Source organism: Eleutherodactylus coqui, chromosome 1, assembly GCF_035609145.1.
Source record: "Eleutherodactylus coqui strain aEleCoq1 chromosome 1, aEleCoq1.hap1, whole genome shotgun sequence".
In the NCBI taxonomy this organism is placed as follows: Eukaryota; Metazoa; Chordata; class Amphibia; order Anura; family Eleutherodactylidae; genus Eleutherodactylus; species Eleutherodactylus coqui.
This window is the reverse complement of record NC_089837.1, coordinates 199,333,006-199,350,934: the sequence shown is the minus strand read 5'-3', so window position 1 is coordinate 199,350,934 and position 17,929 is coordinate 199,333,006. Positions and strand designations below refer to the sequence as shown.

At 42.8% G+C, this 17,929-nt stretch overlaps 1 protein-coding gene across 1 annotated transcript in view; it reads right to left on the bottom strand.

Annotated features, from left to right (window-relative positions):
- The window catches only part of FMN2 (formin 2), a 166,200-nt gene that overhangs the window by 103,358 nt on the left and 44,913 nt on the right, over positions 1-17,929 (bottom strand). Inside the window, exons 3-4 of the mRNA XM_066605407.1 lie at positions 12,321-12,450; positions 8,865-8,917 (exon numbers count right to left, since the gene is read on the bottom strand). Of these exons, the coding sequence (XP_066461504.1) occupies positions 8,865-8,917; positions 12,321-12,450 (183 nt within the window). The remainder of the gene's footprint in view (positions 1-8,864; positions 8,918-12,320; positions 12,451-17,929) is intronic.

The window sequence follows — 17,929 nt, the reverse complement described above, 5'->3', positions numbered from 1 at the left end:
GTCGCTGACTCTTCGCAGGAGCGCTCCAGCGCCGCCCCGTTTTAGAGACGTCATCACGCTAACGGCCTCACGCTAACGGTCACCATGGTGATGACGCCGAGGCGTCCCAGGCTCCTTGCTGATGCGCCTCAGCGCCGCAATATTATCAAGTGATAACGATGTACTGTCGTGATGCGGAGCGATCATGCTAATGAGCATATCGCCCCGCAGCGCTATAGTGACCTGCTACTGTGAAGTTCTTTCACAAGGGCTTGCTTGCCTTGTTTATACAGCGGAACGTTCCTTAATGGGACTATGTCATCACGCTGCTTATGCACGTAGTGCAGCCGGCGCCCCCTCCGCACCCAATCAGCACACGGCTATAACAACAACGCCCAAAATAGGAGGACTCTATACGGAGTTGGATACAAATACATGTCGTTACTATGAGCCGATCCTTAGATCAGTAATCAGTAAGAAGAATCTGTGAATGGGCAGAATAAGCCCCCAATCCTTATATTGAGCAATACTGACCAGTTATTGACCTCATCTTGTAAATAAAGTTCGTTTCCCTGTTGACAAAAAAAAAAAAAAAAAAGTCAGGCTGCTTCAACCACAACTGGGGAATATTTTTATCTGATATTCCCTTTATTTTCTTTTTGGTTGCGGTTGATTGCAGATTGTCTAAAATACTGAGATCTACATCTTGTAGAGACGCTGTCTGCTCACCGCAGACTGCCTTCTCTATAAGAAAGAAATATTTATTGAGATCTCAGTTCTGCATCCTATAGAGTGATAGCCTACATTTAAGGCTGTTCTCTGCTAGTTATGCAGACCTGACTATATGAGATCTACACCACATGGAGCAAATGATTGACCATCACAATATTGCTCCTAAGGAAAAGAGATAGATCTCATACCACTCATGATAATAGAGTTTGGCACTACCTGGAGTGACTGTCTATATTCAAGGCTGTCCTCCTATAACTGTGCAGACCTGACTATATGAGATCTATATCATTTATAGCAGCACATTGCTTATCATAAGACTGCCTCTTTTGGAAAAAGGAGACAGGATCTCATATTGATTACAACTATACACAAACCACTTTGATATTATAGTTGTTTCTCTATATGAATTCGCAAACTCTATATCTAGAAAGTACTATCTGCACTGAATACTCTGTCTCTGTAAGAGTTATCATTATCATCTCTAAATAGAGCTAACTAGACTCTGGAATAGTCATCTGCATAAAACCAGAGCTATAATAACCTACATGAAAGTAAATCTCCTGATGACCCGCTAAAATAAGCGGCGAAACGCGTCGAGATTTAATGAGATTGAAACAGATACGAAAAATATAAAATATTGGAGATTATAATGTTAGATATGTAACGATAAGGATAGGTGAGGGGCCTTTATGAACTTGATCTCTATCTGAAACAAGAGTTATATGTTTATCATCAAGTTCACAGACATACGTCTTGGTGATTCGCAGATCTTCCATCTTCCTATACTGGAAAAGATACAAGACTACTTGTAGTGATACTTGCACTGAATCTAAGTCTTGATCAAACCTTGACCATAGGAATAAAAACCTTTTTGGGAAGATATGCGTAATCAAAAATAAACTTGCTCCCACCCCAATCCAAGTTTTACAAAATAAACGAAAGCTACCGCATTATCATTGAAATACATGGCCCTGTCTTAGACATTAGAAGGGCATGAAAAACTAAGCGAGTGGCTATAGTCGTTTTCCTCCTGGCTAAGGTTAAGATATCGACAACCTAGAGGGTTATCTGTAGTGCCCTATTTTTGTGTTCTATGTTTTTTTAATAAAAGTTATTCAATAAAAGAAGTCAGTTTAAACTATGTCTAAACTGTGAAGGGCTTAAATTTGAGAAATTAGACTTTTTTCTGCCCCTGTGAGTATAAAAAAAGCCACAATAGCGTTTCACTGCAGAAAATCTGCAACGTGTGAACATAGCCTGAAAAAGATAAAAATAAAATGATCTAGTTTTTCTATATTTCTGTTACTATCATTAATGCATGCCTTAGGTCAGATGACACCCTGTGCAAAATTTTCTTTTGTCACCTCCCCATCATAGTAAAAAAAAAAAAGTAAAAACACTGAGTCAAGTGTGACTCTAAGGCCTCGGTCAGACGGGCGTTTTTTCGTGCGATTTGCGCATGCGCATGCGATCTGTGCATATATAGAACCATTGCTTCGCAATGGCATCGGACACATGGGCGCTTTTTATGCGGATGTCCGATAAATTATAAGACACGAGGAATCGCAGATCGCGCCTATCTGCGATCTGTGATTCCTTGTGTTCTATTATATGCGCTCAATGGGGCCGGCAGCAGCAGCGCCGACCCCATTGAGAACATATACTACAGAAATCATTCTCCTCTGCCACAGCTGTAACAGCTGTGGCAGAGAAGAATGATGTTCGCCCATTGAATTCAATGGAGCCGGCAATACAGCCGGCTCCATTGAAAGCAATGGGCTGGCGGTGAGCGCGGGATGAATTTTTGGGAAGGGCTTAAAAATATAAGCCCTTCCCTGAAAATCATCCAAAAATGTGTAAAAATAAAAAAATATATATTTACTCACCATGTCCCTGCAGCCGGAGTTCAGCCGCGGCCGGCCGGCAGTTCTCCTGAACTGCTCTGTCTAGTATTCAGCAGGCGGGGATTTAAAATCCCCGCCTGCTGAATGCGCTGCCTCTGATTGGTCACATCCCTCACCAATCAGAGGCAGCTCTCACTCACCCATTCACGAATTCATGAATGGGTGAGTGCTGCCTCTGATTGGCTCAGCGCAGGGACCAATCAGGGGCAGCTCTCAGCTGTCATTCAATTTGCAGTGAATTCTCTGAAAATCTGCAACAGCAAAAAACACATCAAAATGGTGTGGAAATGCTGCAGATTTGCTAAAGATTTCACCCTTTGCATAGCGAAAAGGTGGAAGCAGGAATAAACATATACAGCCATCAATTGACATGCTGCAGATTTACAATTTGCACCTCATGTCCTTTTCTGCACGTCAGTAAATGCTGCTGATTTCTGCACAGAAAATCCACAGCAAATTTTCCTTGTGTTGGTTTCCCACGCAATATAGTGAGTTGCCTGTGTTTCCTAGACCTACGTTAGTTCACATATTTTAAAAACTGCATCTATGTAAGATTTCTTCAAAGCACTTCATATCCTTTTCTTCATGGTATTACAGGTATATTCACTCTAGTGTTGTAAAGTACAAACCCAATTCCCAAAAAGTTGGGACACTGTAGAGAAATGTAAAGAGAAATAGAATGCAATCATTTGGAAATTTCATATGACCATATTTTATTCCCAACACAACAGGAAACACATATCAAAAGGTGAAAGTGAGTTTTTCCTTAAAAAAATATTGACTATTTAATATTTTGACTGTTAAAATTGATGGCATCAACACATCTCAAAAAGTTAGGCCAGTTGGGCCAGTGCCATGTCTTCTTGCAACAGTCTGTAAACGCCTGGAAAGTGAGGAGATGAATTGCTGGAGTTTTGGGAGAGGAATGTTATCCAATACTTGTTTGATGTAGGATTCTGTTTGCTCAACAGTCTCGGGTCGCCTTTGCCAGATTTTTCATTTTATAATGTGCCAAATGTTTTCTATTGGTGAAAGGTTTGGACTGCAGGTGGCCAATTCAGCACCTGGACTCTTCTGCAAAGCCCTACTGTTGTGAAGGATGCAGAATGTGGTTTAGCATTGTCTTGCCAAAATATGCACGGATTTCCTTAAAAGAGATGTTTTCTGGGTGGGAGGATCTATTGTTCTAAAACCTGCTTAGAGTTGATAGTGCCTTTTAAGATGTGTAAGTTGCTTATGTCATAGGCATTATATCTTCACACTATGCAACCCCATAGCATCAGAGATGCTGGCTTTTGAGCTATGCGGTGATAACAAGCTGGATGGTCACTCTCCTCTTGAGTCCACAGGGCACGGTGTCCATGGTTTCCAAAAAGAATTTCAAATTTTTATTTATCTGAATACAGAACAGTTTTCTATTTTGTCTCAGTTCATTCTAAATGAACTTTGGGCAAAAAAAGGTGCCGACATTTCTGGATTGTGCTGATATATGGCTTCTTCTTTGCATGGCTCAGCTTTAACTTGCATTTGTGTTCACAGACAATGAATTCTGGAAGTGTTTCTGAGCCCATGCAGTGATCTGTATTACAGAATTATGCTTGAGGGACTGTAGATCTCCAACACTGACAATCAGCCTTGTCCCTTGTGTACATGAATATCTCCAGATTCTCTGAATCTTTTTGCAATATTATCTAGTGTAGATGGTGAAATGTTCAAAGTCTTTGCAATTTTGCATTGAGGAGCATTTTTCTGAAATTATTTCAAAATTTTTAGATGCAGTTTTTACAGACTGGTGAATCATCTCTGCTGAAAATTGACCCACCAACTGTTTTTTCATTAGCACAACTTACTTTTCCAGGTTCTGTTACCCTTGTGCCAACTTTTGTGAGATGTGTTGCTGCCCTCAACTTCTAAATGAGTTAATTTTTTTCAAAATAAAATTGAAAAATGTTTCACTTTCAGCCTCTGATATGTGTTTTATGTTCTATTGTGAATAAAATATGGTCATATGGGATTTCCAAATCATTACATTCTTTTTTTCTTAACATTTATTTACATTTTACACAACGTCCTACCTTTTTGAAATTAATGTTGTAATATAAATCAGTCTAATATCCGCAAGCCCGGGATAAATGGAGACTGAATAGACAGAATTAATGCACGCTAATTGCCGCTACGGCAGCATTTTGGGGGATCTTCCCCCTTCATTTCGAAACATCCTTGCTGCTGCGGTTGGCATGCTTCCATGCTATGTCTCCAGCCTCCATTTATCCCTGGATATTGGACTGATTTTTATTACTTTACAACACTTCCGTAAAGATACGTTTAATACCATGAAGAAAATTACATAAAGTGCTTTGAATAAATCTTATGTGTATACATTTTTTGGAATATGTGAACATATACTAAGGTCCCATCCATTACTTCAACATAGTCGTATGTCATGGAAAAATAGAAAAGGCACAGAGGCCTCATAAATAAGATGCAACATGGCACACAGCCCGGTCACTATATATTTCAGTGTACTCACACAAACACACACACATGTCCACTTACACACACCTTAACAGATATTCATACACTGCCCCGCCTCAATCATACACATTACACAATCCAATCCCCCCTTCTATTTTGTCTTCACTCACCATCAAAGACAGCATATTAGGGACTGGGAGCTGATGAAAAGCAGAGCTGCTCCTCTGATTGGTGGAGTAGCAAACTGGCTACTGCTTCAACCAATCAGAGAAGTGCACGCCTATTATTCCTCCCTCTCAGGCTGCATCGAGAGCGGACCTTACAGCAAGCAAGCCCCCTATGGGCACTAACGTTACATTGTGTAGATGCCTCATGTGTACACTGCTATTGCTGCTTCTATTCCCTGTGATGCTGTATGTACAAGTGCAGTACGATGCCCTCTTCGTCCAAAAGGGTGATGCGCCCTGTGCATTTGAACAGGTCTCACAATCCTAATGCTGGTCCTAACAATATATCTAAATGCCTTAAATGATGTTTTGAAATACTTCGGTTACAAAAACAGGCTATGAGCATTTAGTCTAAGGCTGACTGTACACGGGCATGGTGTCATTGCGAGATCCGCGGCGATAACTATGGAAAGTGCAGCCTACTGCACACGAGCGGAAAATCATAGCGATTTTCCACTGGCATGATTAAAATCATGGCATGTCGTGATTCTCCCCGGCGAGCCTATCATTAATATAGACTAATCGCAGAGACCTTTTAGTGCTCCCCCACTGCAGATTAGCTGTGTATTTGCCGCTAATTTTCTGCTGTGGAAAGCCTGCAGTGAATACACACCAATTAATAGGAAGTCGCCTTTTTGGAAGAGAGAGCCTACAATAAAACTAACAAAAATGGATTCATTTTTTCTCAATTAATTTCAATGGTATTTCAAAGAAACGGAACGGCTTCCATTTGCTTCCATTCCATCACAGTTTCATTTTTTGGGATGGAGAAATAGTGCAGTCAAATACAGAAACCTGATGGAATGTAATCAAACGGAAGCCTTTCCGTTTTTTGAGAAACACGGTTTAAATTAATGGGGGAAAAACAGATTAGTTTTTTTCAGTTTTATTTGTTTCTCTCCTCTACAAATGGAGCAGAGAGACAGAAACTCTGAGCCCTAACGCAGGTGCGAAAGCAGCCTGAGGCTGGTTTTAAATGGCTGTATACGCAACTATGCTTGCTGTTACAGAGCGTAGTTGCGCATGAACGCCTTTTTTCACTTCTCTGGCCGTACAAACTACGCGCCATAGTGCAGGAGTTTAAAAGAAAAAAGCGGGAGGATAGGTCCTGCCCTATCTTATCCAACGTTTAAGCGATCACCTTGCACTGTAGCACTCAACGATTATCACTTAAAAGATTTTTGGAGCGATAATCGTTGTGTCTAAGCAGGCTTAACTGTTTGTGAACTGAGAGATTATAAAGGCACATAACTTTTCATACAATGAATAAGCTTTAGAAGGGAACCTGTCAGCAGATTCATGCTGCCCTAACCACAAGCTGCAAGAAATAGCGATATTTTACTTTGAGATGAAACATTCCTGCGTCAGGCTTAAGCCTCATATTCATGGGCAAAATTGAATTGTGGAATCTGTGCGGATGATCCAAACTGCAATATGCCCATAGACATGCATTGGGCACCCGCAGGTAAGTAAATACCTGCAGTGTATAGTTGAATAAAGTTATTTCATATATCCTTAATTTTGTCAGGATAAAGCTAATAGAAACTGTTAGGTTGGGGTCACACGGGGTGTATTCCCGCCGGAAATCCCGCGGTTTGGCCGCAGCTAAAACCGTGAGATTTCCGCCGGGAGAAACCGCAGCGGAAAAACCCGCGGCGACTTTGAAGCGGCCTGGCCACTCGCTCTTCCGCTGCGGCCGGCGCTCCCATAGAGGAGAGCGCGGCTGCAGCAGAAAGAAAAGATAAATAGACATGCTGCATCTTCTGAAGCCGCGGCAGCGGTCGTAGCAGCCGCGGTTCCAGCCTGACTTACCGCAGCGGATTGGCCGTCCCGTGTGGACGAGATTTCTGAGAAATCTCGTCCACATGGCTGGCTAATCCCGAGATTAGCGGCCACAGGCGGATTTGCCGCGGCAAAATTCCGCGCAGAATTTCCGCGGCAAATCCGCCCTGTGTGAACCTCGCCTAATTGACCTGAGCTTGTAAACATGTTTAGTTATGCACAGATGTGTAGATTGTTATCCTGTAAACCCATGGAGCTTTGTAATTAACTCTTGGATGCCTGAAGGATTGGCCACCTCCTAGGTGTGTAGGAATCAAAGCCTGTAACCTGTGAGTAGAGGACGCTCTCTCACACTGTAGCTCCCAAAGAGCTCTATGTCTTCGGCTGTCGCTTCTCCAGTGAAAACTCAGACAGATGATGGTTCAAGACTCTGAGGTGATAAACTCTGTCCACCGGTGGGTATTTTTCCAGCTGAACAGATGTAGTTTATGTGTTGTAAGTATAATCATGTGTATATTATTGTGTTCATGTATATCCCTTGGTGATATCAGTATTTAACCTTTTCCTAAAAAATAGTGTAAAAGTATGCAATATCACCTATTTGTTCTTCTTTAAAGCCGTATCGGAACTTGTTGCCCTTCAAGTTGGCAATACACTGCAGATGTAATTTTTTTCCCGGCGTGTGGATTGCACGCACAGGACAACACCCACAGCATGCGCCATTTTCTGCGGTTTTCCCACACGGACGGCTTCCACAGTCAATGGAAGCCAACCGATCCACGGGACAGACGCAGCTGACAGTGCGCCCGTGCCATAGATCTGCGGAAAAGCAGGACTTTAAAAAAAAAAAAGAAGAAGATCCGACCGCGACGGAGGAGACCTGCAGCGCTTCCAGCCAGGTAAGCTAAATGTCTATTTTGTCCTCATGACCGCGGGCACGGCTGGAATCAGCTGTAGGATTCTGAACTGGGAAACCGTGTGTGCCCGTGGACATGAGGCCTTAGTAAAATCTCCCCCAGAGCACGGTGTACTGAATAGAGTTGCATGCCTCTTTATGTATTAAGTGCAATTCCGTGCGCCTTCACAGAAATGTACGTCGGGTTCTGACCAGGCAATTCAGAGGCGCAGCTAAAGGCACAGAGACCTGGATGCAAAAGTTCACCTTGGAGGCTCCTCCACAACTTTCATTGTCTTTCTCGCCTAATTTACTCTAGTTTCTGACGTAATTGTGCATAAACCTGCGCCCCCTCCTGACCAACCCCACCCACTATTCAAAAAGGTGTCAAGGCCAGTGTAGAAGGATGAAAAGTTGCAAAATTTTTGAACAAGTAGCCTTTGTGCATAATTTTGTGACTTTTCTACACCAGAAAACTGGCATAAAGCCTTTATAAATGTGCTCCCATCAGAAGTGTTTATTGAGTGTCTCCCTTCCAAATTCTTTCTGCCTGCATCAGCTCGCCTGATAGGTCTCTCGCTATATGCAAATAGAGAGAGACTTGTTAATCAAACTAAGCCTGGAGTGGAGAATCTGGAATGGATCAGCCCAGCAGACACTTTCTGCATGTCAATCTGCTGATATGTCTACTTTGCTTACATAAACCAGATCGAAACCAAAAATGTCTGTTTCCTGATAATTCCAAAATATTCACAAAAAAAAGATCGTCAATATAAAGTTTTCTCAAATTATGAACCAAATAATTACATGAAAATTATTCATTCCTGGAGGACCACTCTGAAATTGATCAAAATATAAAAGTTTAATCACCTGAGTATGTTTCATTGCTTTTTCCTGGAATCCAAATTCCACTGAAGTCTTTTCTGAAATAAAATTAACAACTATAAAACAAATATGCATTCCAGTTCTTCAGCAGTAAACCACAGACGACACTGACTTATCAAAGTCCCCAAGTGTTACAATATGTGATTGGTTACAGTAAGAGAAACCACGTAATCTTGTAGAGATACCTTTTAATGGTTAACAAAAATACATGATGTTATAGTGAACTTTCAAACCTACTCAGGGTTCTTCCTCAGGCATTGAGAAATAGATCCGAACAGGCATGCATATACGTATATACACACATACATATGACAAGGCAGAGACATGATGTGAATAATTTGCACCTAAAATAATAGCACAACATGATGACTAGAGAAATAAATACTTTAATAGTCCACTGATAAAGATGTGAATGTTTTATGATCTCTGAATTAGTGTTAGGGGTCACCGGGCCAGTGTGTTATCTCTGCTATAGATTTCTCAGATGTTCCAGTCAGGCATGAATCCTCTTAAAGAATTTAACCCTCTGTTGAAAGTGTCAAAAGTTGTTATAAATTTGTACTCCCAAATTCTTATATGGCTTTGTGACTTCAAATTGCCTTTTAATATGGTGACTTTCATGTGTTCTATGTAGTGTCCGTGACTATAAAAGTGCTCAGCCACAGGTAATTCTGTCTTTTTTTTTCTTTAATCGTGTGACGATGAGATCTCATCCTCGCCACACGATTAAAGAACTCTGTGTTGTGCCAAACTTTTCCAAATGCAGTGCTCACTGTATTAACAGTAGGATTCCCCCATATTGCCTCAAATCAGGTATAGTATATCACACCGCAGTGAATACATTTTGACAGGATTTGTGTCTAATAGACTGAAGTCACACACCTGCAGTAACTAATATACTATGCATTTGAATGGATGAATCCACATGTAACACATGGAAACATATTCTGATACTTTTTAATCAGTCGATCGTTGACTTCCATTTTAAAACGCATACTCTAGCAAAGGGTTTCTATGACATTTATGGCTTTAGATTGGCTTGTTGGGTATACTTTTGATAGTTTTAGGGCATTTTCACAAAGTGCGTATTTGGTCAGTACTGAGCATCCGTATGTTCAAGCCAAAACCTGGAAAGCTTTTAAAAAGAGTAGTGATTCCATTATACTTTTTCTGTGTTTAGATTCCACTCCTAGTTTTGGCTTAAAATTCTGGATGCCATATTGTCATGCTTCTTCCACAACACCTCAATGATTAGATTTGCTTATTGGACTAACCAGTCTATTACAGACCAAATACCAGCTGACGGCTTTTTTCTTAAACAGGTCTTATATAAAGGTGGTTTCACACCCGTGCCTGCGGTTCTGCTTTCCTGCTTAATTTGGGAAAGCAGGAAAAAGGAACCCCTGCGGCCAAACGGCTTCGTCTCAGGACGGAATCGGACAGACTTCATTAACTATAATGGGGTCTACCTAGCAGCCCAGCTTTTAGATGGAAGTGCATGCAGCACTTTTTCTTCTGATCTCTGACAGAACTGTATAGATAACCTTTTCATTGTACGAAGAGGTGACAAAAACACTTTGAGAATTCATTGGCATCTAAATCATAATAGATGGGGCATTTTTTAATCATAAGCATATTTTCTTCAAATACCACAGATATTGAATTCTTGGATCTCACTATTGCAAAAATTCTTCAACAGAAACTGTAACACAAAGTCAGCGTTGTCACCCCCCAAATCCACATGCAGACCTTGCAGAGGACTCAAAGCTGCAGACTGCGCGCATGCACTCCCATAGACATCAATGGTAGTGCTTGCACACAGCTTGAAGCTTTGAGTCCATGGTCCGCGCCAACTTTTGGCATCGGGAGGCAAGTAAGTATAAAACATACCTCCTGGGAACCTGCTCTATGAGCACCATAACTTAGTTTATGGTGCTCATACCCAGTGACAGGTTCCCTTTAAAGAGTGCTCGATTGATCTAACATTGCTAGAACATACAATCACGTTTTGATTGCTGGAACTTCCACGACTCCATGCGGGCTGTAGCACTACTTTATGGGCTGCGTCTCCTACTGTAGGTTTTCCATGCACAGCACTGGTTCTGGCCACTTGGTTGTGCAGGGATTTACATCCCAATCCATACACACAGATAAAACCCTTTTCATCTAACACCATAGTGAACAGCCTTACCTTTTTGACACCTCTTGACCACTGTATGGGGTTTCTGGGACTTTACTACTGATTTCTTATCCTCAGGATACATAATCAAGAGTTGATCGGCAGGGGTCAAGGACCCCCGGTGATGAGCTGCTAGTAGGCCAGTAGTCAGTGGGGATAGAGTCAGAAGCTGACAGCTCCATCCACATTGCAGGCACTGCTCTCATTTAACGCTTTCCAATCCAATTTGTATCCTGGTTTTCCTAGGGGGTTTACTCTTTTCCTGCCATTATACAACGGTGCTATCTGCTGGCTAAAGCCAGTACTGCATGAGGTGACACATTGAATAGGCTCCGACAGCAGAGAAGCTGGCAATATACAGTAAGTGAACCCTGACGGACGTCTTCCAACATCAGAGCATTAAATCATAATGTCTTTAGACATCAGACAGTGTATTGGAAAGGGTTAAATGGCACATGAAGATAAGTCAATAGTAAAATCCTGGAAAACCACTTTCCCCTTTAAGCTCGCAACTACCATACACAGCAAAGTTCAAGGAGTTGTCTAGGAAATGAACAAAAATGTCAGCTGTCTGCAGACTGAGAAACCTGTCCTAGCAGGTAATAGGATGGGTTGATGAGACCCAAGAAGAGGGGGAGGCAGAGCCGGGGAAAGAGACTAGCACTGCACTGTTCCTCACTGTCAGGGACAGAACTTTCCAAACTAGGGGCCGCACAGAGCCATGTGGATCAATAGATGCTCTGCTGGGTTGAAGAGGCCTAACGCACAATGGCCACTTTGGATGATTTCCCTGCAGAATGCCATTCCCTACACACTTCTGTACGGCTACTGTGCTGCTAGCTATATGCCATAACTTGTGAAAAAAACTTTACTTGCAAATTATGTTTGTTCTGTCAGGGAAGAAAATACCCTTTTTCAAGAGCAACAAGGAAATTAATGTTTTATTCCAAAAACTGTACGAGATATTGTAACAATAGGCATGCACTATCTACTAAAAGTGGTAGTAATGAAAAAAAACAATACAGTAATAAATGTTAAAAAAAGCATTAGCGAATCTAAAATGACTATCATTATTATTATAGCCATACTGTAATGACATAAACATACTTGTATTGTCCTGGAGGCAGAACTGTCCATAGTGTTTCATTAGGTAAGGGCAGGCCAAATGACTATGTATGTCTGATAGAAGTTGACATTGATAGGCATTTGCCTTCTTCTTTCCAACTAAACTGTATTATGTTGTAGAATAGACAAAGTCTTACCAGGCTTTTCATGTAATGAGTCGGATGATGGTGACCATATCGCTTGAATTCTTTGAGGAAAGCATTCTTCTAGTGAGTTCATTGAATGAGTAGGTTGATTAACTGCAGCCCATGTCGGAAACTGACTTTGCTGTTGAAAGAAGAAATCAAGAGATATATTGATACTACATTTAAATTTTGTATTATCTATTAAAATGTAACATTACACTAGTCTATCTTTGTCACCGAGTGTATCACATTTGTTTTTCTTAAAATACAAGTATATTTAACCTAATAATTGCATACTCCTTCATTCATCATTTATTGAGTGTTACTATTTTGAAGACAATTTAATTAAAGTGAACTAGCCCATCAGATAACTGGAGAAACCCCCTGTAGTCCTCAACATCACAGCTGTTGTTATAAATTTGTTGTAGGTCCAGGAAGCTTCCTCTAGAGCACGTGTCAAACTCAAGGTCCACTACGTCATTTTATGTGGCCTATGACAAGGTCTGGATGCAGAAGGACTGTCTCTCCACTTTCCCCGTAGGACACAGCCAGCACTTGGCAGGGAGCGGGTGCCATCTTGGAATCTGAGCTCTGGCGTATACCTCCACACTGCTCTCGTCAGCAACTGACAAGTGGTGTACAGCTCTGACAGGCCTACCCTAGCTACCTTTAAAAAAAGTAGGAAGCTCCATGCTCAAGACGTGGAAGGAGAGAAGCATTATCATAGTCCATAGAGCTCCATGGCCATGTTAAGAAGTAGTTATATTTAAGGCTCATGTACACTGGCCTATTCAGTTTCAAAGACCAAACCTGCGTATATTCACTGCATATTTAGACCTCTTTATGTTTTTTTGCTCACGCCTTCACTGCATTTTTAAGTGCACCAAAAAAATGTAAGAAGGTCCTATAGATTTCACCTGCCTTCATGCAGTGAATACGTATATGCAGTAAATATGTATATTGAGCATTCACTGAGTATTTATCCCTTTGACTTTAAGGGCTTATTCAAATGACAGTATTTGCGCATGTTAAGTTGCACATACAGCAGAACCTCAACTAACGTCATTAATCCGCCTGGAAGCAATGGGCTTTAGTAGAAATCAATGTTAGTTGAGGACATTATTTCCATAGAAATTATTGTAAATCCAATTAATTGGTTCTAGACATTCCAAAAACGACACCAAACCCCATTTAATAGAGAATAACTCTGGTCTTTAATACCAAAAACAATACTGAATGAATATAAAACACAACTGTAAAGAATAAATTAACATTGCAGGGACAGCATTATAACAGTACGTATCACTGTGTTATCTGTGGTTTGACATAGGACTGCAGGGACATCATTATAGCAGTACGTATCACTGTGTTATCTGTGCTTTGACATAGGACTTCAGTATTTATTTGCAAACGTTTCTTTACTGTACTGTACTCATCTGTATAGTACTTACATTTTGCAGTACAGTGGGGATTCAGGAGGCAGGCAGCGTTCAGCCGGCACTTTGGGGATTCAGCTGCTGTACTGTGTCAGGAGGCAGGCAGACACAGCAACGTTCAGCCGGCACTATGGAGAGGGGAGGGGGAGGAGTAGGCACGCGCTGATGCAGGAGAAGCAGGAAGTGACCAGCATCAGCTGTGCGCTGGCTCACTGAGCGGCGCTCAGGGTCATGGATCGGTCTGCGCCCTTATCTGAGGAATGCAACTTTATTTGAGGGACCGCCGCTGCCCTGACACATCGACTTTAGTAGAAAACAGTGTTACTTAGGAGCAATGCTACTCAAGGGTTTACTGTACAACGCGACTATGTGATGCATTGGATTAAGCGCTGCGACATAAGTTGGCGCTATACAAATAAAGATTATTATTATTGATTTCAATTGCTTCATTCAGACAAATGTGTTTTTTCCACACAGAATATTCTCGCAAGAATAAATAGGACCTGCTCTATCTTGGCCTATCTTTCGCCATGTTACGCAGCAAGCTCCTATATACTTCTATTGCAGCAGAAAAAAAGGGAGGAGAGAGAGTTACCTTGCGTACAATGCTGGGAAAAGAAGACATCTTGCCCTAAGTAGCCATTTAATTGCCATTCCAAGGGTTTATCCAGATCGTTGCTTGCCATCGCTGCAGCCCCTCGCCCCGTATGAATGACTTTTAAAACACCAATTATGATTGGGACTCGAGCTTGTCAAAAATTCATTCATGCAAATATACGTTGTGTACGGGCGAACACATATATATATACACTCGTGCGAAGGAGCCCTAATGGGTAATTTCGGTCTGTACAGACAAAAAGGCCTCATATAACAAAGAAGCTTGCAGACATGTTGGCCACATTCAAGCTTTCTGGGGTTCCGATGGGTGAGAGAGGGAGCCCCCCTCCCTCTGTCAGCTTTTTACATGCCACGGTTGCATTGAACGTGGCATGTAAAGGGTTAAACTGCAAGGTTTGGCAAATTTTCTGGTCCCCACTGTTAGGCTGGGTTCACACGGGACTGATGTGCTGCGGAAATTAGTCAGCCATGTGGACGAGATGTTGCAAACATCTTGTAAACACAGGGTGGCCAATCCGTTGAGGCAAAGCCAGGCAGAAACGGCGATGCGGCACGCAATTGACAGTCGAAGCATGTTAAAGGGGTTGTCCTGCGAAAGCAAGTGGGGTTCAGCACTTCTGTATGGCCATATTAATGCACTTTGTAATGTACATTGTGCATTAATTATGAGCCATACAGAAGTTATTCACTTACCTGTTCCGTTGCTAGCGTCCTCGTCTCCATGGAGCCGTGTAATTTCAGCGTCTAATCGCCCGATTAGACGCGCTTGCGCAGTCCGGTCTTCTCCGTGTTGAATGGGGCCGCTCGTGCCAGAGAGCTGCTCCTCGTAGCTCCGCCCTGTCACGTGTGCCGATTCCAGCCAATCAGGAGGCTGGAATCGGCAATGGAACGCACAGAGCCCACGGTGCACCATGGGAGAAGACCTGCGGTCCACCATGGGTGAAGATCCCGGCGGCCATCTTACTAAGGTAAGTAAGAAGTCGCCGCAGCGCGGGGATTCGGGTAAGTACTATCCGTTTTTTTTTTTAACTCATGCATCGGGTTTGTCTCGCGCCGAACGGGGGGCCTATTGAATAAAAAAAAAAAACGTTTCGGCGCGGGACAACCCCTTTAATTCTTTTTTTTTTCCATTGCGGCCTCACTTCACTCTATGGGGAGAGAAAGCCGCAACGGAATGTCGGCAGCCGAACCACTCCAAAACCCACGGCGAAATGCTGTGGGTTTTAAAGCTGCGGCTCTCCTGTGGAAATCTCGCAGCTTTTCGGTGCAGCCAAGCAGCGAGATTTCCACTTGATTTCCATCCCGTGGAAACCTAGCCTTAGAGCAAGTGCTGAGCTATCAACCGACAGCTGAGCACCAGCTCCCCTTGGCACGGGAGACCTGTGGTAGGCTTCTGATGCATTACCGTTAAAAGGCACATGCATCCGAATAAGGCCCCTTAACAGCTGCTGTAAAAGGCATATGGGCAGTTCTTAAGGGGTTAAAGAGAATCTGTCACCATCTCTTTGCAGCCCTCTCTGAGAGCAGCATAAGGTAGTAACAGGTTTGCTGGTTACAGTGATATGCCTGCTGAAAGTGTCTGTGCAGTAGTTTGGGAGAAACTTACATTTTTAAAGTAGCAGCCAGATACAGAGGAGGAGTTCTTGACATTCCTGAGCTGCAGCTAGCCTTAGCAACATCGTCTCTAGCCACTGATTAACAGCTATCTCTCTATGCACAGTAATAGGCGGACAGCAATCAGTGACTGGAGGGTAGAGTGGTTGAGGCTAGCTGCAACTGATGAATAACAAGGACTACTTCCTGTAGTCCTCTATGTCTGGTTGCTACTAATAAAATGCAAGTTTCTCCCAAATACTGCACAGATACATACAGCAAACATATTACTGTAATCAGTGTGCCTGTCACTGCCTCATGTTTTTTCTGAGAGAAAGCTGTAAAAAGATGGTGACAGAGAAGGAGTAGGGATATCACAGCTATAAAAGCAAACAAATAGCTAGTGTGGGAACATGATAGTGTGTGCTGTAATCTAAAGTGTGCTGTGTCTTAGGCCGGCTGCACACAACCGGGTTTGAATTGCAGAATCCACAATAGTCTCCCGTGTGGATGATCTGTGGCACTCCGCACCAATTCAAACCAATAGAGCATCCATATGTCCACTCACACGCAGCATGCTCTATTTTTGCGTGGAGTCCACGTGGATGCTTTCTATTGAAGTCAATGGAAACCATTCGACCCGTGGCCCTTCCACAATTGACATTGTGGAAAGGTCACAGATTCCGCGTCATCGCCTAAACACTGTGCATGCCCAACGGCGAGCCGTGTGCACCATCTGCAGCGCAGAAGAGAAGATGAAATGACAGGTACACGCAGACATCAGCTGGACACAGGGTTGGATTCCACTGGAGGCCCCCTCATGAGGAATCCGACCCGGTCGTGTGCAGCCAGCCTTAAGTGTGTGAATTAGTGTCAGTGGACATTGCTGAATGCACCACTGCGTTTTGTGAGACAAAGAAGAGAGTAGCAAGTGTGTATATAAAAACCTCAACACACCAATATCAATGTAGCCATAGGAAGATTACTATAACAAACTTTACTAAACACATAGGAATATATAGACACAAATTTAAGCCCTTATTCAGACGGGCGTATATCGTTCGGGTTTTCACGCCCGGCCAATATAAGCTGCCCCTTTCTGCAAGAGCAGGAGACGGGACGGGATGGGAGCAGTGCACTGAGCTCTCCCACCCTAGCCACTGTTTGCAATCGGAGGGGCGTGACAAGGGCGGAGCTAAGTTCTGGCACTGAAGACAGCTGTGTTCATGTCTGGAGACCTAGGGTTGAGTGTCTCAATTTAGCTTTTTCTGTGGAGTGACATGCTGTCTCCACTGCTGATATGATGGTCTGGGGGCCATCACATATGTCAGTCGGACACCCCTAGTAGTGGTATGAGAGATGAGGAAAGCTCAGCGATATGTTCAGGACATCCTGCAGCCACATGTGTTCCTCTCATGGCAGGGCTCTCAAGTGGCATTTACCAACAGAATAACACTTAGCCGCACCCAGGAAGGGGGTCACAGGAATGTCTCCACAACATTGTCACAGTTCCATGGCCTGCTCGATGGCCAGATTCATCGCCAATAGAAATGTATGGGACCATCTGGCATGCCAACGTGGATATTCTACGAGTCTGCACAATTTAGGGGTGGCCCAATTGGGTACTAAAGCCTCCCTTCAACTGTACAGTTTTCCACAATAAATTATCCTTTTGTACTGATATTGTAATCGCTTACATCAATATTACAATCACATAAATGAAGTTTCATTCTATCCACAGACCTCCTTCTAGGTGCTTGATTGAGAACGGTCCTTCTTAGGGCTACCTCTGACCGTCTGCATTTTACAGGGTGTCTGGTGAAAGTTGTAGCCTTCCGTATAATTTTATTTCTGGCTGCAGTTTCCGTTACAATACCGCTCTCAGCGACAAACTGCACACCAATAATTCCATAATTTTTTACACCAGTCTGTGTCTGCAGTGAACTTAACGCACAGCGTACGGCCCCAGCCACT